The 25,918-nt window shown below is 34.7% G+C and overlaps 1 protein-coding gene and 1 long non-coding RNA gene across 11 annotated transcripts in view; one reads left to right on the top strand and one right to left on the bottom strand.

Moving 5' to 3' along the window:
• Positions 1-25,918, bottom strand: part of LOC143222095 (tensin-3-like) — a 314,899-nt gene that overhangs the window by 71,115 nt on the left and 217,866 nt on the right. For 7 of the 10 annotated variants that reach the window (XM_076448032.1, XM_076448033.1, XM_076448034.1 and 4 more), the window contains one exon: positions 11,337-11,375. The exons of 1 other annotated variant lie outside the window; for it this stretch is intronic. In XM_076448032.1, the coding sequence (XP_076304147.1) occupies positions 11,337-11,375 (39 nt within the window). Of the gene's footprint in view, positions 1-11,336; positions 11,376-20,058; positions 21,166-25,918 lie in introns of those variants that run through there. 2 more of the 10 variants (XM_076448038.1, XM_076448039.1) reach the window with 2 other exon arrangements.
• LOC143222097 (uncharacterized) lies at positions 4,243-22,151 on the top strand. The gene is made up of 2 exons (XR_013012028.1): positions 4,243-10,125; positions 20,072-22,151. It is a non-coding gene; the product is annotated as an uncharacterized LOC143222097 (long non-coding RNA).

Here is a 25,918-nt window from a genome sequence, read left to right as displayed (position 1 = left end):
TCTTTGCACCATCATCTACATTGTACCTATCGGAGCTTTACTTGTTAAAAACAAATATTTTTTCAGATATTAAATAATATTATATTGCAGCTGGTATTACTGTTGGTAGAATAAATGGTTTATTGACTTGCACGATTTTGACTTTTTTTTCCCCTTACACAACAAACCCTTCAGTAATTCGGTTACAAGTTTGCAAATTAATACATTTTTCTTCAACTCTTGTACCTCTCTTGTTTATCTAACGTAATTGGTAAGAGCGTGAAGTTGTGTATGCAATGCGCTCTCCATGAGAAGGATATTGATATTTAACGTCCGGAAACCTGATATGTTGGGTAAATCAAGACTCGTGCAATGAAACTGACCGAGTGTAATGTATATTAAATATAGCGTGCACATACTTACACATACGTACAGTAACTAATGTTTGGTGATGAGATGGTATGTGGCTTTAATGTATATTAAATATAGCGTGCACATACTTACACATACGTACAGTAACTAATGTTTGGTGATGAGATGCTATGTGGCTTTAATGTATATTAAATATAGCGTGCACTTACTTACACATACGTACAGTAACTAATGTTTGGTGATGAGATGCTATGTGGCTTCAATGTATATTAAATATAGCGTGCACATACTTACACATACGTACAGTAACTAATGTTTGGTGATGAGATGCTATGTGGCTTTAATGTATATTAAATATAGCGTGCACATACTTACACATACGTACAGTAACTAATGTTTGGTGATGAGATGGTATGTGGCTTTAATGTATATTAAATATAGCGTGCACATACTTACACATACGTACAGTAACTAATGTTTGGTGATGAGATGGTATGTGGCTTTAATGTATATTAAATATAGCGTGCACATACTTACACATACGTACAGTAACTAATGTTTGGTGATGAGATGGTATGTGGCTTTAATGTATATTAAATATAGCGTGCACTTACTTACACATACGTACAGTAACTAATGTTTGGTGATGAGATGGTATGTGGCTTTAATGTATATTAAATATAGCGTGCACATACTTACACATACGTACAGTAACTAATGTTTGGTGATGAGATGGTATGTGGCTTTAATGTATATTAAATATAGCGTGCACATAATTACACATACGTACAGTAACTAATGTTTGGTGATGAGATGCTATGTGGCTTTAATGTATATTAAATATAGCGTGCACATACTTACACATACGTACAGTAACTAATGTTTGGTGATGAGATGCTATGTGGCTTTAATGTATATTAAATATAGCGTGCACTTACTTACACATACGTACAGTAACTAATGTTTGGTGATGAGATGCTATGTGGCTTTAATGTATATTAAATATAGCGTGCACATACTTACACATACGTACAGTAACTAATGTTTGGTGATGAGATGCTATGTGGCTTCAATGTATATTAAATATAGCGTGCACATACTTACACATACGTACAGTAACTAATGTTTGGTGATGAGATGCTATGTGGCTTCAATGTATATTAAATATAGCGTGCACATACTTACACATACGTACAGTAACTAATGTTTGGTGATGAGATGCTATGTGGCTTTAATGTATATTAAATATAGCGTGCACTTACTTACACATACGTACAGTAACTAATGTTTGGTGATGAGATGCTATGTGGCTTTAATGTATATTAAATATAGCGTGCACATACTTACACATACGTACAGTAACTAATGTTTGGTGATGAGATACTATGTGGCTTTAATGTATATTAAATATAGCGTGCACATACTTGCACATACGTACAGTAACTAATGTTTGGTGATGAGATGCTATGTGGCTTTAATGTATATTAAATATAGCGTGCACTTACTTACACATACGTACAGTAACTAATGTTTGGTGATGAGATGCTATGTGGCTTTAATGTATATTAAATATAGCGTGCACATACTTACACATACGTACAGTAACTAATGTTTGGTGATGAGATGCTATGTGGCTTCAATGTATATTAAATATAGCGTGCACATACTTACACATACGTACAGTAACTAATGTTTGGTGATGAGATGCTATGTGGCTTCAATGTATATTAAATATAGCGTGCACATACTTACACATACGTACAGTAACTAATGTTTGGTGATGAGATGCTATGTGGCTTTAATGTATATTAAATATAGCGTGCACTTACTTACACATACGTACAGTAACTAATGTTTGGTGATGAGATGCTATGTGGCTTTAATGTATATTAAATATAGCGTGCACATACTTACACATACGTACAGTAACTAATGTTTGGTGATGAGATACTATGTGGCTTTAATGTATATTAAATATAGCGTGCACATACTTGCACATACGTACAGTAACTAATGTTTGGTGATGAGATGCTATGTGGCTTTAATGTATATTAAATATAGCGTGCACTTACTTACACATACGTACAGTAACTAATGTTTGGTGATGAGATGCTATGTGGCTTTAATGTATATTAAATATAGCGTGCACTTACTTACACATACGTACAGTAACTAATGTTTGGTGATGAGATGGTATGTGGCTTTAATGTATATTAAATATAGCGTGCACTTACTTACACATACGTACAGTAACTAATGTTTGGTGATGAGATGGTATGTGGCTTTAATGTATATTAAATATAGCGTGCACATACTTACACATACGTACAGTAACTAATGTTTGGTGATGAGATGCTATGTGGCTTTAATGTATATTAAATATAGCGTGCACATACTTACACATACGTACAGTAACTAATGTTTGGTGATGAGATGCTATGTGGCTTTAATGTATATTAAATATAGCGTGCACATACTTACACATACGTACAGTAACTAATGTTTGGTGATGAGATGCTATGTGGCTTTAATGTATATTAAATATAGCGTGCACTTACTTACACATACGTACAGTAACTAATGTTTGGTGATGAGATGGTATGTGGCTTTAATGTATATTAAATATAGCGTGCACATACTTACACATACGTACAGTAACTAATGTTTGGTGATGAGATGCTATGTGGCTTCAATGTATTTAAATATAGCGTGCACATACTTACACATACGTACAGTAACTAATGTTTGGTGATGAGATGCTATGTGGCTTTAATGTATATTAAATATAGCGTGCACTTACTTACACATACGTACAGTAACTAATGTTTGGTGATGAGATGCTATGTGGCTTTAATGTATATTAAATATAGCGTGCACTTACTTACACATACGTACAGTAACTAATGTTTGGTGATGAGATGGTATGTGGCTTTAATGTATATTAAATATAGCGTGCACTTACACATACGTACAGTAACTAATGTTTGGTGATGAGATGGTATGTGGCTTTAATGTATATTAAATATAGCGTGCACATACTTACACATACGTACAGTAACTAATGTTTGGTGATGAGATGGTATGTGGCTTTAATGCCTGAAAAGATTGTATAGAGGGAAAGTAAACTGTGTAAAAAATAACCAACTTTACTCAATAACCTCGTAAGTAAAATTTTCAATGGATGGCTTTGAAATTCAGAGTAAAAATCTGAGGTTTTGTGTTAGCTGTTAATGTACTCTTATTTCAGAAAAGGAAAATTATAATTTATTATTTTTTTTAAATTTTCATGACTTGTTTTGATAAGCCTAAAGCAGCATTAAAAATCTACTTCACAGCACACTTACACATTTGTATAAATCGCCCCCATGCGGAATTTCTAGTGTAACAGCTTACAATTTAATTTTTTTATAGAACTTCGGGAACATTTATGCATGGTTTTCTTTCAGATAGCTTTCTTGAACAAGCGTGAGAATGTTTATAAATAAACGTCAATATGCGTGTGTATCCGTTCCTTTATAATTTCCACATTTCTTGTTCAATAAGCACCAAACTTGCCACAGTGAAACAGGATTCCATGAGAAATGTCAATGAGGGGGTTGGACCCTCATCCAATTTCCTATTGATAGATTTTTTGAAAACAGTATGTCTTTCTTTTCAGTATTGGAACTTTTATGTATTTTTATTTCACAGTTAATGTTCATTATAGTAAGAAAAACGAATCACAATTTTCCTATCCTTTATTACATACGAGTTTTTATTTCACCCGTCCAACGAACGGATACTCCAGGTTGTTTTGTATGCAAAAAGGTTTAGACTTAAATTCTTTTGTTATTTTGTTAAGAGTTTTAGTTAAAATAGAGGAAGACACGATAAAAAAATCGATATACGAGTTTTCCAATTAACTTTTTTATGAATGTTTTTTTTTAGATTTTCACTTTTCTGTTTTTTCCCTTCTAAAATCAATAATTACATTGACACAGAAAGTAAATATAAGAATATGTATATAAGAAAAACCTTCTGTTTAGCTGGTAATTCACATACTAAATCAAAAATGAGAATTCTGTGATTAATCTGATATATGTAAATTATCAAGGTGTAACAATTCATTAGTTGCAAGTTCTACAACTTGGTGAATTTTCATCTCTTTTTAATTTCAGGTACTTAAACAAGGTACTACTCTCAAAATATTTAACTTGAGTCACACCGTATTACGAAAGTCGGTAAACTAATAGAGATAAAACATTTGCCTAGTTTCATCCTTCAATGCTAAGCCTAAACAGTAACTGACTATTTTAATATTAGCTTAGCTCATTAACAACTAAAAAATGTCGGTACAAACATTATAATAAGGCTCCTTTGATTTCCTAATCGTCCTCTGAGCGCTTTATCACGTCTTGGTGTAACGGTTTCATTCTAAATACTCTAATATTTTTTGTTAATAATATTCTTGCCTTCGAGGATAATTATGATAGTTTTATAAGAACATTACCACAATACTCCTATCAATAAACCTCCCCCCAGCGAAAGTAGATATGGTTTTTCAATTTCAACAAACCAATAATATTTTCAAGACGAGTTGATTATAGTTTTCAACTATCTTTATTTGGAACAAAGTGAGCTGCCTGGTTAAATGTATGAAAAGTTCACACGACCAAATTGAACATTATGTTGTGCTGAAGTAAGTTGTTACTTTAATTACCAGGCAGAAAATGAACAGATATAAAACGAAGGCTTATACGATGTGCAAAATACTGATTCAGTCTTTCAACGGAATGAACTTTTTTTTTTTACTTCATTGAACTCTCAGCAGCCTGTACAGCTACACAGTAATCGGTTAACTAAACGTTTCGCGAATATCTTATGTGGACGAGATAGCATTCATAATAACACGTTTCAAAAGTGCGTCAGTCATATTATCATACAAAACAGTTTGTTGTTTTTCAGCACAAAACTCCAGAGTAGGCTACTTGAACTTTCTCCACCGTGAGAAAACGAATCATGGATTTCGGTGTTGTAGACCCACTAGGGAGGGTAAATATGACGTAGAGATAAAAACGTATTACATTAACCCTTACTTTACATGCCGTGTTAATAAGTAGAACGTTTAATTCAAAGTTACTTGGAGAACAAAAGAAACTCATCTCACAATTTATGCCTTGAATTTATTTCTAATAACATGCTAATAAGTACATGCTTTATATCTTTTAGAATTATTTCCTATTTAAGTATTAAGCCTAATAGTGATGAGAGGAATTATGAATGGAAGTCTTAACAAATATCTATCTACAAATATTCGGTCAGTAGGATGAATTTACATCAAACTACCGAAAATAAACGTGGTATTATAGTCATGGGAGGATAATTTCCTTTTAACTTAATATTTATTTTATTCTTTTTTGGACACGGTAACAATTCTTGGCTCAATCATTGAGTGAGATGTAATCATACTGCCTTTTCGTCTTATTTATTTACTTATGTATGCATGTTATGTTAATTGCGTTTTTAGCATTATTTATCAGAATTATTTCTGTATAATGCTTGTAACTAAGGAAAAAAAGGATGAAGAAAACTCGGGCCTGGTCTATTATGTACATAAATTAACTCCGTTGGACAAAAGTATCTTAACTTGGACCTATTCTGTTATGTACGTAAATTAACTCTGCTGGACAGAAGAATCTCAACTTGATTTCTTTAATATTAGATGATCATTCAAGGAGATGTCGATTTTTTTTTAAAAAAATGTATAGCCACCTTCTTGTTTTAGAATAATTTTGCTTCCAAGTGTACATAAGTATGAAGTGATTGAAGGCTATATTTATATATCTATCCCGTTTCTGATATTACAAAGTTTAATATAATCTCGCTCGAATAATAGTCGTGACATTAGAAACACATTTATTCAGAAAAAGAAAATTATAATCGGTATATGATTTTGAGATCACAAAATCATTAATTCTTATTTCTGATCACAATAAATGAAAAGAAAACTAAACATTGTTCTTGGAAACGTTATACTCGCTATAACAATCATAAGATTAGTCTCATACGTAGTAGACTTTCAAGTGGTTTTAATTTGAGATTTGACATATGACTCAGAGATGTATTAAGAAATCATAAGTTTATAATGCATTGGAAATACTCGAAAGTTCAAATTCAAACATGTCACTTGTTGTATATTTTACAGGTCAAATTGCTAGTGGTCACTCTTTGCAGGATTTCGAATAGGCAATTTTATCTCACCAAATCACGATTTTAGATTAATCTGTGTTTTCTTTCAGTATTAGACTAATGTTTTGTACACACTTGTACCTTTTAGTTTCCTGCTAGAGTTATACTCTCTAAATTTTGATTACACTGAAACAGTACTTAGCCGGAAGTAGGTGGAGAGTGTGATTAGGAACATTAAAGGAAACAGTAGCCTAACTCACCTAGCCGGAAGTAGTTGGATAGTATGATTAGGAACGTTAAAGGAAACAGTAGCCTAACTCATCTAGTCGGAAGTAGTTGGACAGTATGATTAGGAACGTTAAAGGAAACAGTAGCCTAACTCATCTAGCCGGAAGTAGTTGGACAGTATGATTAGGAACGTTAAAGGAAACAGTAGCCTAACTCATCTAGCCGGAAGTAGTTGGACAGTATGATTAGGAACGTTAAAAGAGTAGCTCATTACTTACTGTCGTTCACTTACACTTATTTAGGTTGCTTTTTTTTATTATCTGCAGCATTCTCTATTTCTATAGTGTTCTTGTTCAAAAGAAATATTATGGGCAAGTAAAATAAGTACAAAAACGTTACCTGTCGATCATATTTATCACACAGTTATAAGAAATAAGACAAATTAATTATAACGTAACGAAATGCGCCTGTAGAATAATGTAATAAATATTATGCAAGAAAAAAAAACTCTTATGGCAAAACTGTTTCACTTGACAAATTTCAAATTAATTATAAGCAAATAACCACAGAATTTCTGAAATCAAAACAAGGTTTAAGAAACTATGCATGTTAAGTTTAGTATTTATATAAATATTTATTTCAGAAAGATCCCCTCCACCAACACACACATCCAGTGGCACAACGGTGTTAATATCCGTCGTGGAGAGAGCACAGGTAGCTCGTTGTGTAGTTTTGTGCTTACCTACAAACAAACATACATTTCAAAAATATAAATTCAACAGAAAAACTGAGTTTGATTTCGAAGCTAGAAGCCCAACACACAAATGTACTAGGAAACGAGCTCAGGTTATAAGTACTGTGACGTTTGTGGAACACAGAAAGGCACTGGAAAGTTTGAAAACCAATTTAAAGTGTGTGTTTGACAAATTGGCATTGATTTTTGTGAACGTCTTCCAGTATCGTTTTTTTTTGGGGGGGAGGGGATTTGATGTTTCCAAAACTATTCCAAAAAAAATAGTTTGGTTTGTTCTGAATTTCGCGAAAAGGTACACAAGGGCTATCTGCGCTAGCTGTCCCTAATTTAGCAGTGTAAGACTAGAAGAAAGGCAGCTAGCTAGTCATTACTACCCACCGTCAACTCTTGGGCTACTCTTTTTACCCACGAGTGGTGGGATTGACCGTAACATTATAATGCCCCCACAGATGAAAGGGCGAACATGTTTGGTGTGACGGGGATTTGAACCCTCGAACCTCGGATTGCGAGTCGACTGCTTTAACCAAAACAAACCAAGTTAACAAGTTCTTTTGTTTCTCTTCACATATTTGCGAAATACAAACAAAAAATTCGTTTCATAAATCACCCAAGCACTAACTACAAAGTCAAAATGAACAAACGGTGGTTCCATGTCCGCCCTCTGGCACATCAAATTCGTCAGTCCCATATGGTATTCATTAAACGTATCGTGGTCTCAAAGCATCAGTAAGTGACCCTTGCATCCTTCTTACGAGGGCATTTGTGTGTGCGTGCGCTTTTCTTTTTTATCTTGTTTTGCGTGATTTTTCTTTTTCTACGACTTGGGACTGAACATAAAATTTGGCTGATACTGTGACACTTTAAACGCCAGTCTGTCTAGATTTACACACATGGACCTGACGTATGTGCTAAGCCTAATTATCAAAGATTTAGAAGGGCGCATTACACACACGCATATAATGGATGCAGAGTCAACTATGCCTGTAAGAAAAAAAGTTGCAATGAAGACAAACAAAGCAAGATGGACGACCAGACTTAAAAAGCGATTTAGAAACACTGTGGTGTGAAATAATAATCAATATATATAAACTTTGAATGTTGAATGAGGCTTGGTTTCTACGTCATAAAACGCTGGTTGAAAACTGTTAGAAAAACAAAACAGAACCAGCCCAACAAATATAAATACTTGTTAATCACTTCAGGCTTAGAGCATTAAACATCTCAGCATGGTATAGACTACAAAAAAAAAAAAAAAGAATGATATAGACTAATGGACAACACCACCGCTATAAATAGTTGAGTGTTGCAGCTAAATCTCTGAATGAAAACGATGCCATTATGAAACGCAAATTATTTTTCGTAACTTCTTTGTAGTTTTAATTCACTAAAGTTCCTCCGGAGTTCTCTTATTATGCTATAGATTAACTCTTGGTGTTCAGATGGCACCATTCTAGCACTTCTAGGATTTCAACTGAGATAAAACTGTCCATAAGTTTATCATTAACTTATTGTGTAAAAAAGCGAATTTTCTTATTACTATTTAGTAGTGTGAAATAACAAGACAGTGTAGATCAGCTAAGTAAACCTACGCATATAAAAAAATAACACTATTGGATCAAAATATCAATGTATATAAATACCAATATAATTTTTTAAAAATGATTTCAAACAAAATTACATGAGAAAATAAAATACAGAGCAACTTTATTTCTTCATGCCACTTAGTTTACGTTGATGAAAAATGAATAAATTTAAAGACAAAAATAAGGACCTGCATGGCCAGGTGGTTAAGGCACTCGACTCGTAATCCAAGGGTTGACGGTTCGAATCCCCGTCACACCAAACATCGTCGCCCTTTCAGCTGTGGGAGCGTTATAATGTGATGACCACTCCCACTATTCTTTGGTATAAGAGTAGCCCAAGAGTTGGCGATGGGTGATGATGACTAGCAGCCTTATACTGCTAAGTTAGGGACGGCTAGCGCAGATAGCCCTCGTGTAGCTTTGCGCGAAAAGTCAAAACAAAACCCAAACCAGACACAATATTAACAGATCACAAAAGGAGATATCAAATGTGGAAATAAAAATAATGCAATAGTTCTTCGTAAAAGTCTAAGAACGGAAATCTGCCAAAAAGATAAAAAAATTATTCTAATTATTGAAAGCTGTACTTTTAAAGTGCACCGAACTTTGAGATCCCTGAAAATAACGCCCCCCAGTGGGTCATCAGTAAGTCAGCAGGCATTCGATACCCATGAAGGAGAGAGAGCACAGATAGATAAATCATCGTGTAGCTATGCGCTTAATCCTATCCTTGTTCTATGTATCACACGTGATTTCTAAACTGTCTGGGTATCGTACGTGGTACAAAGCTACGTTTATTTGATAACCAGTTGATGCTTGTGAACGTGGCAACAGGAACTGGTTGTTTGGGTCTAACTATGACATTGGAAGAAAGCTTAATATGAGCATTACATGTGACCTTCAGAGTGCACGCTGATGATGAGGGTTAACTTACTTTCACTTGAGAGAAAATATAAACCCAGGATTTTGAGTTTCTAAAACCCTCTATTCTACTTTCTTTCACTAATACTGGAAGGATATGCTTCACTAATACCTCCTTGGGTAAGTAGCGAAGTAAGAGTATCCATAAAAATAATATTAAATAACCTAGAACATGGAAAGGGTTAAAAAGAGAAAAACTCAATCTGAAAGTCATTTCAGGCTGATCTGTTTCCAAATCACGTGTGTCCTCAATAAACCTGACAACCAGGTATCATTTGAGCTGTGAGAGCAAATTCTTTTCAAGAAAAACCTTTGTAGTGTTACAGAGGATATATTAACATGACGAAGCTAGTTTTCTAGACTATATACTAATATCTTATTGAAAAAGTGTGGCTTATGCTTCTTACCTAGCAGTGTGGTTAAACATGGCCAGGTGGTTAGGGCGCTCGACTCGCAGTCTTATGGTCACAGGTTCGAATCACCATCACACCAAACATGCTCCCCTTTCAGCAGTGGGGGCGTTATAATGTGACGGTCAATCCTACTGTTCGTTGGTAAGAGAGTAACCCAAGAGTTGGCGGTGAGTGGTGATGACTAGCTGCCTTTCCTCTATTCTTACACTGCTAAATTAAGGACGGCTAGTGCAGATAGCCCACTTGTAGCTTTGAAAAACAAACAAACTTAGCAGTGTAGTCTATAACTTGTGCTGGATGTCAAAAACTAAATCACTCACTGACCCCTATGGTTTGACCTTGGTTAAAGCGACTGCACCAATAACGAGATCTTGCTTAGAAGGTCATATCATCCGATTAAATTTTCAACCAAGCCTTTTGTTATCAACCAGTAGGAGACAGTTCTTCAATGCCAAAAGTCGCAATCGAATAAACGCTTCGTTACAGACAAGAATGTCATGCCGATATTTCATTATTGTAGTTAATATTTATCTCAACGCCTAACACGTATGACGTCAGCTAATGGATGAAATAGATCACGCGGCATGTATGTTTAGCCATAGAAGAGTTATCAGTTTCTAACGATTATGATTCAATAATATTTGAACATAAACAATACAAACGTTTAAGATTTGAATCATGTTGTTTAAGGTGTTGCCGAAAGATGATTGATGAAATCCTAAACACGTCGCTCTTTAATAATAATAGTTTAAGAATATTAGTGAAATGAGAAAGTATCTAAAAGCATATGAACAAAAGTTTCCAGATTAAATCCTAAAAAAGAAAACAAAACTTCTAATACATTCAGCTCATCAAATTCCTGTTCAAACTCAATGGATAAATTAACTCGCGTGATGCTATAAATCATATGGCACTTACCAGTTCGTAATTGACAGAAGACTCACATGACGCTATCACCTGAAAATAACAACAAACAATGTTACGTTAGCTCAGAAAAAGAAACCAAAACTTAAATACGAAACCACATTCATTCCTCTCCCCTATCTCTTTCAGACACTCAAATATAGAAACAGACAAACAGATGGATTGTATAGAACATATGAGGAATTTACAGCCCTTACAAAAAAACAAACAAAAAGACGCCCATAACCTCTTTAACAAGGTTTTATTTTAAGAAACTTCCCGTCGTTTTCATTAGTTACTTTCATCTTCTGTTAATAAGTTTCGTACAAGAACTTTCGGTGTATCTCACACTGCTCTTTGTATTAAACACAAAAGAAAAAATGCACAGGCTTCGCAAATCATTACTAAGGAATTATTCCACTTTATAAACAAACTTATGTGAAACATTAAATAAAATAAACAGTGAAATCAACACTTCAGAGTTAGAAAAACAACTAGAACGAACATACGCTGTATATATATATATATATATATATGCAGAGCGTATGTCTCTGGAAATGTATAATAAGTATATTATGTATCATGTCTGTATGTTTTGAATTTCGCGCAAACCTACTCGAGGGCTATCTGCGCTAGCCGTCCCTAATTTAGCAGTGTAAAACTAGAGAGAAGGCAGCTAGCTAGTCATCACTACCCACCATCAACCTTAATTATATATAAACGAATAGTGAGATTGACCGTAATTTTAACGCCCCCACGACTGAAAGGGCGAGTACGTTTGGTGTGACAGAGATTCGAACCCGCTACCCTCAGATTACGAGTCGAGCCCCCTAATTACTTTTAATCGCTAAAGAACATGGAGCTACGAACCGGAAAAGACGTGGATGCACATTTAAACCAAAATACGATTAAATTATGGTAACATTTTTTAAATACGTATTTTACTTTTTCTTCAAAAACAAAACCACAAAAGGTAGATCATAGTGGCCATTATTATTTCAGTTTAGTTTTTTTTAAGTTATCTTTACCCAGTCTGGTGTATATTGTAAATTATATATATTTGATATACGGTCATACTTGATTATGGTTTCTCTTCAAATGATTAATTATTTTAAATTATTTTGTCATAAATTTATATAACCTCAATTATTACTTTTTTTACCAGCTAATTTAGTGTTGTTCCCTGAGAGAGCTTTCTAGATTAACATATGAATCTCCATGCTTTCAGTTGTCGGTTTGGTTTGTTTTGATTTCGCGCAAAGCTACACGAGGACTATCTGTGCTAGCCACAACTAATTTAGCAGTGTAAGACTAGAGGAAAGGCAGCTAGTCATCACCAACCACCCCAACTCTTGCACTACTCTTTTACCAACGAATAGTGGGATTGGTCGTCACATTATAACGCCCCTACAGCTGAAAGGGTGGGCATGTTTGGTGTAACGGGGATTCGAACCTACGACCTTCAGATTACGAATCGATGCCTTGACCACCTGGCCATGCCGGGCCGTTTTCAGTTATTGGTATTATGTTAGATAACGAATTACCGTCGTCTGTGTTACAAACATGAAAATCATATTTATATACGATTAAGACCTAGCTACCAAAAAACAAAACAAAAAACGATAAATGTAGATATTGTTAATTGGAACAAAACACACAATGCGTAAAATCACCTTTACACAATTACAGGGGAGAAACGCATTTGTTAAATTCAGTAAACGAAATTCTGATTAATAATAAAACACTGAACTATGTATTAAATCTGGAATAATTTCCTGTAACAGGCTTGTACACTTCAATTTTCTTGTGGTCACATATAGCGCAACCACTTAAAATATTCGTAACTTTCATAATATGAGTTCATTGAAGTGTACTCTGGCCCTAGCTTCATGGTTAGGACGCTCGACTTGCAACGTGCGAGTCGCGGGTCCCCATCACCGAACATGTTAGCCTTTTCGGCCTTAAAGGCGTTATAATGTAACCATCAATCCCACTATTCGTAGATAAAAGTGTAGCCTAAGAATTGGCGGTGTTAACAAACTGCCTTCCCTCTAGTCTACCACTTCTAAATTAGGGACGGCTAGCGCAGGTGACCCTTGAGTAGCTTCGCGAGGAATCCAAAAAAACAACCAATCTTTAATGTTGTAGAATCGTAGACTTACTGCTCTCCCATTTGGGCACCCCATGTGGCTTCCTGGTAACTTGATCGTTAAAATACATTTGTATTGTTTATTCTACTGAATTATTAAAACTACGTCTGAGGAGGTTATAGAATGGCAAATATTCATATTGGTCAGGGTCATAGTAAAATATGCTTGCATTAATTCATCATCATCATGACACAATTCCAATATTAATTGAATATGAAAGATAAATTATTTTCTGTGCACATTTATCTTTCATTAATCCACACACAAGATATATATATATATATATGAATTGTATCAACTACTAATAACAAGCTTGTGCTTTGACAAGACACATTAAAAAAAGTTATTCCAATTATAAAAATAGAAGGTGTAATTTTTATTGCAAATAATTACATGATAGCACTCAAATAGCACTGAGGGCTATTCATGAAGAGTGCACTATTCGTTGGTAATAGAGTAGCCCAAGAGTTGGCGGTGGGTGGTGATGACTAGCTGCCTTCCCTCTAGTCTTACACTGCTAAATTAGGGACGGCTAGCACAGATAGCCCTCGAGTAGCTTTGTGCGAAATTCCAAAACAAACAAACATGAAGAGTGAGGGTGCAAAACTAGTGTGCTTGATTTGGTTTGTTTTGAATTTTGCGCAAAGCTACTCGAAGGATATCTGCGCCATGGTGCTTGCAATAGATAATCTAGTAAGGGGTAGAACTGAAGTTCTAAATCCAAATACGTACACCCTGTGCAAGGCCAGTTGCTGGATCGTGGTTCTTATACCTTAATAGACGAAAATAATGAAACAGCCTACTTTTACCTTTATTCAAATTCATTATGATGACCCGCCCCCAATGCACACAAGTTATGGTTCTATCTTTTCATTTTTCTAATTTCGTTTCAATATGCTTTACTTTTCTTTTTAAATAACGCAAACTAACGTGGCAGGGGTGTAGTTTAGAGAGAGAGAAATATGAAGAAATCTTTTTAAATACGTTGGCGATTTAATTTTTAAAGGAAAATTCACTGACTCTTCCCCAGCTGGGGTATTGGGGAATGTCCCCTTTCCTCCCCTCACCTGTTAGTTATGTTTACCAAAAGTAAGCTCTTTTGTATCGTTTAAGGAAGGTTTCTAACTGATACCGCTAAATTTGAATTTGTTGAAACTTTACAGAATTTAAAATGTTAATTATAAAGCTTTGTTTATTTATTTATTTATCTGTTCTCTGGCCACCACGGGTATTGAAACAAGGTTTCTGGCGTTGTAAGTCCGCAAACATGACGCTGTATCACTAGGAGGCTGATCGAAGCTACAAGAGAATAAACCTTGCACAAAAATAAAAAATGAAAACAGTGAGTTGACAGTAGACAAAGGTGACAAGATGAAGACTGTAGTCGTAGAGCTGGCGACATATTCCAACAAATAACAAGGACCTTATTGACAGGATCACGGGATGGCTGGGATAAAGAGATCCAATGTTATACATTTTTATGTGTGTGGTTTAGTGGAGGACAAGAACCAAGAGAAAATCCACTTTCATCAGACAGGCGCCGAATAATCTACTTTTTCTGGACCCTAGCTATAAAAAAATATTATGAGAGTTTTAATAAAAGTGCGAAATTGCCAGTTTTGTTTCAATAGAAAGGACGGAAGTAGTTTTGCACCTATTGTATATTTATATTTTTTTACAGCCTCTTCTGCATTCTACACACATTTTACGTGTAAAATATACAACATTAGGGCTTGGTGAATCTTTCCAACAAAGTGTTCGACCTTACTTGTACGAAAGAAAGCGAGAAAGAACTTACGAAAGATGACAAACTCCCCTCGTCTTGTCGGAATGGAAACCCCCTATACCTCGTTAATATTTTGCCCATCTGCTAACTATCAAAGAAACGTGTGCAAAAAAATATAAAGAAAACCAAAACCACACTGTCGCAGGAGTAACAGTGATAGTATCTTAAACGTTTCGGTATTAACTAAATGGATTATTTCCGAGTAAAACAGAAAAAGTTTATTCAAATACGCGTATCTGTGTATTGTTGTAAAACTGTTCTATACGAATAAGATAAGTGGTAGAAGCGAAATTGTGTAGATATTTAGCAGCTGTACAAAGAAGGGGTCACAGTAATTTTTTTTCTGAATTATAGGGACCAAATCATTTTTATATAATGTCCTATACTTTCACTGAAACAGACGTTGACTCTAAAAAGCATCTAGTTCCTTTCATCTGGGCTGTGCGTGGCCCAATGGTTAACGTGATCAGACTGTGAATCCGATGGTTTATTGTTCACAGTCCATTACCGCAAAAGTACGCTCCGCCCTTTAGAGGTGTTTGTACAGTATATGAGTGATGGTTTGTTTGTAAATAAGCGCAAAGCTACACAATGGGCTATCTGTGTTCTGTTCACCATGAGTATCAACACTTTGTTTATAGCGTTGTAAGTCCACAGATATTTCACTGGTGGGCATTAGTGAGATAATCAAACCTCACTATTTCGTGAGATAAGAGCAGGTTAGACGTTGATGGTGAGTGCTGTTAATTAGTTTTCCCTTTCTAGTTAACCAGATTTATGTCCATATAGCTTTGTACAAATTTCTGAAACAAACAAAGATGACTTTACAGGTGAAAGGAAAAGTTAAAGTGAGGTATACGATTGTGAAAACTAACCACAAATTAAAACTGTTAGCTCTAATGCGGACTGGTTACACGTAGCTCATTATGAATCTGCAACAGATCATATACAGGATGTTATATACTCTACAAAATTAGAAAAAAAAAAAGAAGTCAAATGATTAATCAAAAAGCAGGACAACAAACTAGATGTTTTCTGATTGAAAGTAACGGTAAATGTATAGATTGACTAAGCCCTTCTCGACTTGTTATCTTAACCAGAAGGATTGGAAATTTCTTTTTTTGTGGGTCTAACATGTGGACGACCCGCGGAGAACATAAGGGTGATACCAAGCATGCTAGTCTGGGAATTTATTATTACAGCGTAAGATAATTATAATTGGTTAAACACAAAAACTAATGACATGGCTATTTTTTTGTAAGCGTTACTGATATTGTACGCGGATAATGTTTGGGAATACAGGCGTACATTTTTCGTTATCCGTCAGGAGACAAAACACGTGGAATAATTGATTGTGACACTTGTTGTTAAACAGGATCAGTCGGCCTATTATTAATTTTAGTGTCACTTAGGACCAGTAATAAGTTCTTTTGTGTTTTATGTTCATCAGTAAACATGTTTACATAAAGAATGGAAAACTTAAAATTTGTATAGATGCTTCTGAAATGGATGAAGTAATTCCTAGCTAGAGTTAGGCGTTTTTGATGTCGTCACTGTGGTATTTGGGTTTGTGTTGACGCAAATGTACACAGTGGACTATCCGCGATCTATTCGCCACAGGAATCGAACACCGGATTTTAATGCTGTAATCCTGTAAACTCATCTCCGGCACTCTGACCCATCGAGGGACTGGTTTGAAGTTCAAGAGGATAACTTGTTTCTGTTTTAACCTACTTTTCCTTCTACTTCCTTTATTAATGTCAACCAACTCTTCGATAAACGAAGGTTTTCACGCGTGTAAGTCGTCTCACGTACTGACAAAATTCTAAACATTTGAATTTTTTTACTTAATCTCTATTTTGTATTATAAACTGTAAAATGAATAAATATAACAATCTACAGTACTCTTAATAAATAAATAAAAGGTAGTACGTATACAACATCGCGTCAAAACGTTATGTTTACAATTATTAAAAACAATTTGTAACGCAGTAAAAAGCCTATTAGTACAGTATTGTAGTTTATATTTTAATTACTCGATCTTCACATAATTGTACACAAAGTTAGCCAAAAGAAAGGGTTAGGGTAACAATAACAATGCATCATTGTTCATGCCACTCTAATTTTATTTCTGGAATCTGGGATAAGTAACCGAAAATGCTCTTGCCAATTGAAACTGAAGGGGTTTTAACACCATACTAATTTTCTATAGACGCCATATCTACTAGTCGTGAAGTTGTCAAAGTGAATGATAATGTAAAACTTCAGATTTTATGTTACATACAACGCTTTAAAAGTTTTAGAAAAATTGTTTTTTCGATATACTGTCGATTTTTCTGCAGCTTAAATTATTATTTTACATACTTAAGTTAATTGTAAGTTGTTATGACAGTTTTGAATATTTCTCGTTAGTTTAAACGCTGAAAGCGATCGAAACAGTAAAAACGAATAAATTTGATAGTTATGATAAAATCACTTAAACTGCTAATGTTTTTTTTTTTCTTTCACATCATTCTTAAGTGCTTCATTTTGGATTCAAAATCAAAGGTATCAAAAATAGTATTTCAAATCTATCTTTTTGTTTCCCACAAGTCGCTGTCTAACAGTCTTCTTGTGTAATATCAGAACTCGCCAAATAGTCGGGTGATTAGGGGCAAAAGATATTGTGAAATGTTATTTATATAAGCAGTATGATAATATAAAAGCATTAGAAACCAACAAGCCTGAAATTAGTGATAAAAATAATTCACACGTAAAACTGCAGGTGTGTTTTCACATTCCTCTCGGTTTGGTGGTTTGTGTTTCAAAAGAGTGACTTTATAATATTATACCAAATATATAAATGGTATTACAGAAAATCTTTTGTGTCTTAAAGTTTGGCCCAGCTGAAAGTTCTGCAGTGAACTCGCGCACTCGTGATTTATACGTAGTAAATTATCTTCAGGACAACTGATTGTGATGTGCACAACTTAGAAATCACTTTCTCGATGGAGCGAGAGCCTCTGAGTGACTAGGCGATGGTTCCTAAATATATTCAAAATATTCAATGTTTAACCTGCTTGTTAGGGTATAGGGGGCTTGTTGTGGCTGAAGCTGCCCTCAAATGTGCGTTAGCCTCTTTTTTAGCCCTTGCACCCCATTTCCTTTATCGAGAAGAGTAACACCGCTCCTGTTGTTTAAAACTAGCAATTTTTACTAAATCAGGTCAACTTCGACCACGCATTGTTCCTGATGATTTGTAATTACTTATACATTTGAAAAAAATCTATTATAATTATACACTTCCGCAATACATACGTGCAATTAATAAACCCAAACTATTAAAAATAGCCTTAAAATTACTTTATTAATTTGAATTCAAAACAAGATATGGATAAATAATTGGAGATAAATAGATAAATAATTATGGTAAATAACATTGAATAGAAAGAAATAATTACGCCTAAACTCAATAAATTACAGAAATAGTAAACAGTATAATCTACAATCGCATAATAATTTAGTGAAAGAAACATCTTTACTTTTATAAAAAATTAAGTAATTACCAATTCACTTTAAACATTATCTATTGGTAAGTATTTATTTCAGAAGCAGGCTTAATTGTATCAAGTTTGTCATTTTGCTGTTGTTTTTTTAGTGCACGAAATTGTTTGTTTGTTTTTGAATTTCGCGCAAAGCTACACGAAGAGCTCTTGATGTCGAGAAACCCACTTGAAATAAAAATGTATCTCAGAACGGATAGTATGGGTATTAACACTTTTATTGATAAGCAGAGAACAACATTTCGACTCAGGTTACCCTAAAGGTCGAAATGTTGTTCTCTGCTTATCAATAAAAGTGTTAATACCTATACCTATACGAGGGGCTATCTGCGCTAGCAGTCCCTAGTTTAGCAGTGTAAGACTAGAGGGAAGGCAGCTAGTCATCACCACCTACTTCCAACTCTTGGGTTACTCTTTTACCTACGAATGAAGAGCCTGACTGTCACATTATAACGGCCCCACGGCTGAAAGAGCGAATATGTTTGATGTGACGGGGATTCGAACCTGTGACCCTCAGATTACAAGTCGACCACTTTTAACTGTCTGGCCATGCACAAAATACCTACTTTTCTATGTAGTTATACCGAGACCTTCCACAGCAAAGGGAAATAAGCCCTAAAGTAGGAGGCAGTTTCAAATTAATTTTATTTTTGTATTAACAATGTAAAATAACCAAATAAAGGATTTAATAATAATATAATACTCAGTTTTTATCTGTCCTAAAAATACGTGAACATTTCAGTTCAACAGACATAAACATAAGACAGACGTAAATATACTTTAGCAGACGTTTTATAAAACAACACATTAAAAACTCATTAAAATTTCCAGAAAGATCTAAAGTTAGGTCGTATAACAACATTATCAACTTATCTATTGACAGTATTAAGTAACTGAAGCAAAGCAAAAACAGACGCATGTTGGAGCGTGATCTTTATTTATCGAATATAGGTCGTACTTAATAAAGGCTTAACTAATGCTAGGCCTAAAACAAGTGAACTTATATATTTAGGTATCTGCGATTAGAATTATTTCGTATTATTCTTTAAATTTTGTATCTAAAGAAAAACTGCCGAAATAAAGATATTAATTTGTCTGCAGATGGTTTGCGGCTATCTGCTAGTACATATATATATTGAATGGTAAAATATTTAACCTGTATATATTATCACTGATTTCATGTAAATCCATCTATTTATTACTTGATAGCTTATTTCACTGTCACATATTCTTTTGTTCCTCTTCTCTCACACACGTACCTTTTCGTGGCAGGAACACCGACAATTTGGAGAAGGACTCCGCATCGTTTGAGAAGATACCATTGTTTTCTTCTTTCTTCCAAAACAACCCCACAACATGTTTAAAGACCAGGTAACTCTCCAGCAACTAGTTATCTCCTAATTTAGTTTCATTAAATATCTCCCGATGTTGTCTATATTACCAAACTTATCGACGGTTTTGTGAATATATGGTTACACGAATTTGGCAAATTAAAATGTGAAGTTGCCAATGTTCTACAGCAATGAGAAACTGTTAAATATTTGGACATACAAAACGATATAAGTGTTTTTCGTCAGTGTTGTAACTACATCTGCAGCTGTGCAGCTAAGGTTGTTCTTCGTATTTCAACCTCTTCCATTGAAATCTGACTCTCCATGTTTAACAATTGGTTTTTCAATATCAAATTACGCAAAATATTTGTTAAACCTTATCCAACTTTTCCATTAAAGAAGAATGCAAGTATATTACTGCACATGTGGTTCCTTAGATAATCCACGTGAAACAAATTAAATACCCAAACTGAGTTATACAAAAACACGTAACAATTATTAATATCTGACTTTCTATTACAAACAGAAAGAAACCGATGACGCTATCTTTCTATCTGTTTGGTCTGTAACATCTTCAGGAACTTCGCATTCTTGGTGTTTTCGTAATCACAGAACCGTCTAGATTTCCAGCTTCAACTAAAACTGCTCAATATAAGAAACCGTTCTTTTACTAGCTGGTTTTTGAGGTTATGGGTTAACCACTTTTGTTTCATGATTGTAGACTTAAAGGACGGTCCTCCTGGGAAGGAAGGAAAGGACTATAGATCATGCCACTTGTCAATCAATGCTCTCTTCTCACTGTAATGCGCCTTTCTTTCCTTTGATTAACGACTTGTAGACAGTAACTGTTTCGAAGTGTCTAACACCTGTTTTACCCATACAGAACCACAGCACTAACAACAAACAATGTATTACAATTGACACAGTTATTCAATGGGTGTTCTTCTAGAATGGAAAACTGTAAGGGTAAAAGGCGGGATTATCTGAAAATCCTCAAAGGAAGCTTTGGTCTCCTCCGATTGTTTCGACGTCTATGTTGTTGATAAACGGTCCAGATGTGTTAAACTTACAACATACGTAATCCACATAAGCAGTCACGGGATGTAAGAATCACGTGTTTCAGCCACACGGAATACATTATCCACCATGACATCAAAATGTCATATCTTTTCCTCCATATTAAGGAACTTGAAACGTATCCAGTGAACTTAGTATGTAGGTGTCATAGCTTCCTACAGCGGGGTAAGCAACACTATTTCCTGTTGCCGACAAGGCAAACGTACCAACAATTTCGATAACACAGCTTCACAAGCAGATGTTTCAATATCGGTGCAGAAATCATTCATTTGGTTGTTGTTGTTTTTTCCGACAGGATAAAATAGTCAACACTGATGAGAAACTTTTGCAAATATTCCACAAGTAACCATTCAAATGATCTTTGAATTTAAATTGCAAAACATTTGGTTCATATTATTAGTGACTGGTTATTTACTAACTAGTAATGTTTCTAAGTATGGCTCACACGCTTTAAAAATTTCTAACAGCGATATGCAGTGGACAATATTAGAGAGAGAGGTATTGCTATAGAGCACTGATTTCTAGTTACGAGGCCAAACGGATCAAACTGTACAGATTGAATTCGACACACGAGATTTTAAAAGCAAACAAGTCAGACTTGTTTCTTTAGTTGTTCACATGTCATCTTATTAACGTCGTTCTTTTTCAAAGATGATAATTTCATTTTAAGACTTATTCAAAATGACCACACCTCACCATCGCTGTTTCAAACATTCGTTCAACAAATTCGTAACCACAGCAAACGACGATATCTGAATAAGCCAGCTTCATAGTCATCTATTTTACTTGTCGCCACAAACTGTACTAAGCTTAAGTGATATTAGCAGCCTCCTGTTTTTCTGTTGTTGTTTTTTCCTAACTAACACGCCCAAATATCCGTCTTCCATAGGGTCCTATTCCATACTGAAGAAGGGGAAAAGTGCACGTGCCTCTAACATGCTCAACCTCCGAGTGGACACTAACAAGCGCGTAAATTTCCCCCTTACAAGAAGTCAGTAGCACGTGATCACCAAACCGTACACAGAGGATTCTCTGTATTAAACGTGCTTCTCTCAGTAATAAGACCAGTTAAACAGTATCCACATAATTATGATGAACCTAACTTCTTTCTCTTTCTTTTTTTTATATTTCAGTAAATATTAGCAATAAGTGGAATAAGTAATTCCCAACCTTCTGTAAAACAACTAAAGGGTTAGAACCGTAGGTTGAACTGATCACTCAGAACAATTTTGTTATGGTTTGTAATACAGCTACGATTTTCACTGATGTTATAGTAGGAAATAATTTTGTTTTTTTATAGCTTGCTTATTTCGAACTATACAATATAAGCATTTAACCTTACGAAGCCAGTTTCTTGTCCTCTCCCCCCCCCTTCAAAAAAAAAAAGATGTGAGCAAATTAAATTGATGAAAAACAGTGTATCTCAGCAGAGGCTTAGTCAAGGTGGAGGATCCCTCCCAAAAATCTAGGCATATTGATCACATATTATTTTTCAGTTTTTATATATAACAAACTCTTTTTGACCATTTAATATAACATAAAACTTCTGTAAACGATATTACACTTGATTTGATTCTCTGTTATGACTATTTTATGAAAAATTTAGATTAATTTCAGTTTTTAATTTAATGACCCTCCCAGGGTAGAAAACGGTAAATATGAGAATTAATGGCTCACATTATGTTGCTGCAAAATTACCCTCCACACGTTTGGCCTTGGTGCGTTATAGGTGTGAAGGTCAAATCCCACTGTTCGATCTGAATAGCCAGAAAGTTGGCGACAGGTGTCACTGACTAGACCGTCTTTCCTTTAGTATATTAGTTTTAAATTATTGCAGAAATCCATCTTGTGGCTTTACGCGGCTATCTCTAAAACATACCAAATAGTCAGAAGATTAAAAAAGCTTTTAACGTAATTTGTTTAACTATTCGAAAACAACAAATCTTGTATATCATAGTGCACAAGTTTTTCACGTAATTAAGAAATGTAACACATCTTATCACCTTTCCCGCTTTCTTTGTTTTAAATGCCGAGTGACAAATACAAATAAAGTGTTGGTTTTTTGGCTTAACTGAAATATATATATTTTCTGTCTCTTTCTCTCTCTCTCTATATATATATATATATAATTACAATGGAATCGTTAACATAGTATCTCCTGTTTTAAACTTTTTTAGCAGGGTATCTTATTTAAATTATAAGTTTTAATTTTTAACACTTACATCTATACACAACACATCTAACCTTTAGATTAATAACTTGTGAGAGATATTTGTAGCTCAAAACGCTATTTCCTTTGTTACCATTAATTTGTATAATTCCAGAATATTTTGGTAAAATGTTTAATTTTGGTTAAACAAAGTGAGATTTTTTGTTCGTTAAAAGCAGAGCCACACTGGGCCCTCTTCTGTGACCACCGTAGGAAATTAAACCCCGGATTTTAGGGTTATAGTTCCGTAAACTTCAAGCTGACTAGTCAAGGGACATAAATTGAGACTCGAGGAACGATAATCTATCTTTCGAGAAATGATAACATTGTTGGTTAAACAATCATTTAAAAAAATCTGTACATAAGTCTATAATACAACCAACTTTAGATGTTTTAAATAAAATTCAAATAAGTGAACTATAAATGAAGGACAGTTCTAGTATATTTGTGTGTATGCATGTCTTATTGTTTCTAAGTAATCATTTAGTGCTGTTAATAAAATGGCGTTTTATCACAGTTGCAAGTTGTGACCCCAAGGGCAACGTGTTTGCATTTGTGTGTGGTCCACCAAGGAGTTCTAATTATTACATAATATATTTTAAACCAAAGACTGAAGGTTTTTCGTTACAGGCGTTTTTTTTTTTTTTTTTTTTGAGGAAGGATATTTGTATTAAAAGGTTGTTAAATGATGTTAAGCAAAAGAAAATAGAGCAAACAGCATCTGTTATGAAACCACACAACAAGTCAATACAAAACGAAGCCGCAAAGTGAAGGTTGTCATTACAAAAGAGAATCATCTAACCATAAAACCTAGTGTCAAGTTCTCTGTGTAATTTTATGGACTTATGTCTGTATTTGATCTACTCAACTGTGTAAAATATGTAGAACTGTATGATATAAACTTGATATATTTGTCCTTCGCAGAAGGTATTTCTGCGGACTTATACCGTAAGAAATTGGGTTTCGATACCTGTTGTAGGCAGAGCACATATAGCCCATTGTTTAGCTTTGTGCTTTATTCCAAAAGAAACCTTCTCAGAACCCCGCAACAGTGGATATCGCGTTGCTGGGAAACGATGCAGCATGCACTGGATCGACAGTAAAGGAAAGTATTTCCAAGGTGTTTGGTTTGTTTAGAAAATTGCTCGAAGCTACACGAGGATTATCTATGCAAGCTGTTCCTAATTTGGCAGTGAAAGACTAGAGGGGAGGCAGTTAGTCATCACCACCCACCACCAATGAATAGTGGGATTGACCACACATTATAACGCCCCCACGGTCGCAAGAGCGAGCATGTTTGGTGAGATGGAAATCGGTGATAAAGAGTAGCCCAAGAGTTGGCGGGGGGTAGTGTTGACTAACTATTTTCCCTGTTGTCTATCACTGCTTAACTATGGATGGGGCCCCCAGCGGCTCAGTGGTATGTCTGCGGACTTACAACGCTAAAAACCAGGTTTCGATACGCGTGGTGGGTAGAGCACAGATAGCCCATTGTGCAGCTTTGTGCTTAATTCAAAACAACAACAACTATGGATGGCTAGCGTAAATAATTATCGACACTCAAAACAAAAGAAGTTCTGTTTGTTTGTTTTTATTTACTAGAAAAAGACAAAAGATATTATTTTTACACTTAAGAGTCGAATATAATTATTTTTAACGGATTTAAAGATAAATTGAAAATTAAATATTCCGTATTCATTGATTTTACAAAAAAATAATTTATAAAAGTGTGCAAATTTATAAAGGAAACCACTTTTCACCTTTCTAAAACCAAGGGAACGTTTCATTTACTTTGTACGTTCTTTATTAAAGATAAGAACTTGTTTTTTAAGATTCTCCTGGAATTCCACTATAACGTATAAGTACTTGGTTTATCATTATTATCATGTCCATGATTTACACACCTCATTTGTCACCAAGTTCTACGTATAGCAGATACATTATTCTTCGCTTTATGGGGTCCACATGAACGACTCGCCCACCAACACACAGAACAAGGCAATATTACTAATCGTATGAGTGATTAAGCAGGCCTTGTATCAAATCAAAATCAAATGGAGGTTATACGGGCCGTAAACGCGCCCTGTCTGTTGTCTAAAAAAGTATGTGTGTTGTTCAACAAGTTCCTGGTTTAAGATTAATTATCACGAGGGACAGGGCTGAAATTTCGCTGAATGAAACGTTCGAACTGCGCAGATTCCCCTTGGAGTCGTTTTATCTCGACTTAAACAAGTCGGCAGAGGGCTATAATTAAAAGTCTCCAAACACAAGAGTATGTGTTTGCGTCATACGCTCTAAATAAAAGCAAAGATTAGATACATTTATAAATAAACGAAGTGATAATTTGACTTCTTCGAGTGTTCGTTGAATATAAACAGATAATATAATTAATTGTTGGCGTCAGAATTGGTCTCTCAAGACAAGAGGTAACACGCTAACACAAAAGAGGAAACATCAAATTAATTTCGTATCTTCGGCTGCTTATTATTTCAAACAGGATAA

Source organism: Tachypleus tridentatus, chromosome 8, assembly GCF_004210375.1.
Source record: "Tachypleus tridentatus isolate NWPU-2018 chromosome 8, ASM421037v1, whole genome shotgun sequence".
In the NCBI taxonomy this organism is placed as follows: Eukaryota; Metazoa; Arthropoda; class Merostomata; order Xiphosura; family Limulidae; genus Tachypleus; species Tachypleus tridentatus.
Note: the sequence above shows the minus strand (reverse complement) of the source record. Positions and strands in the feature narration are given on the sequence as shown.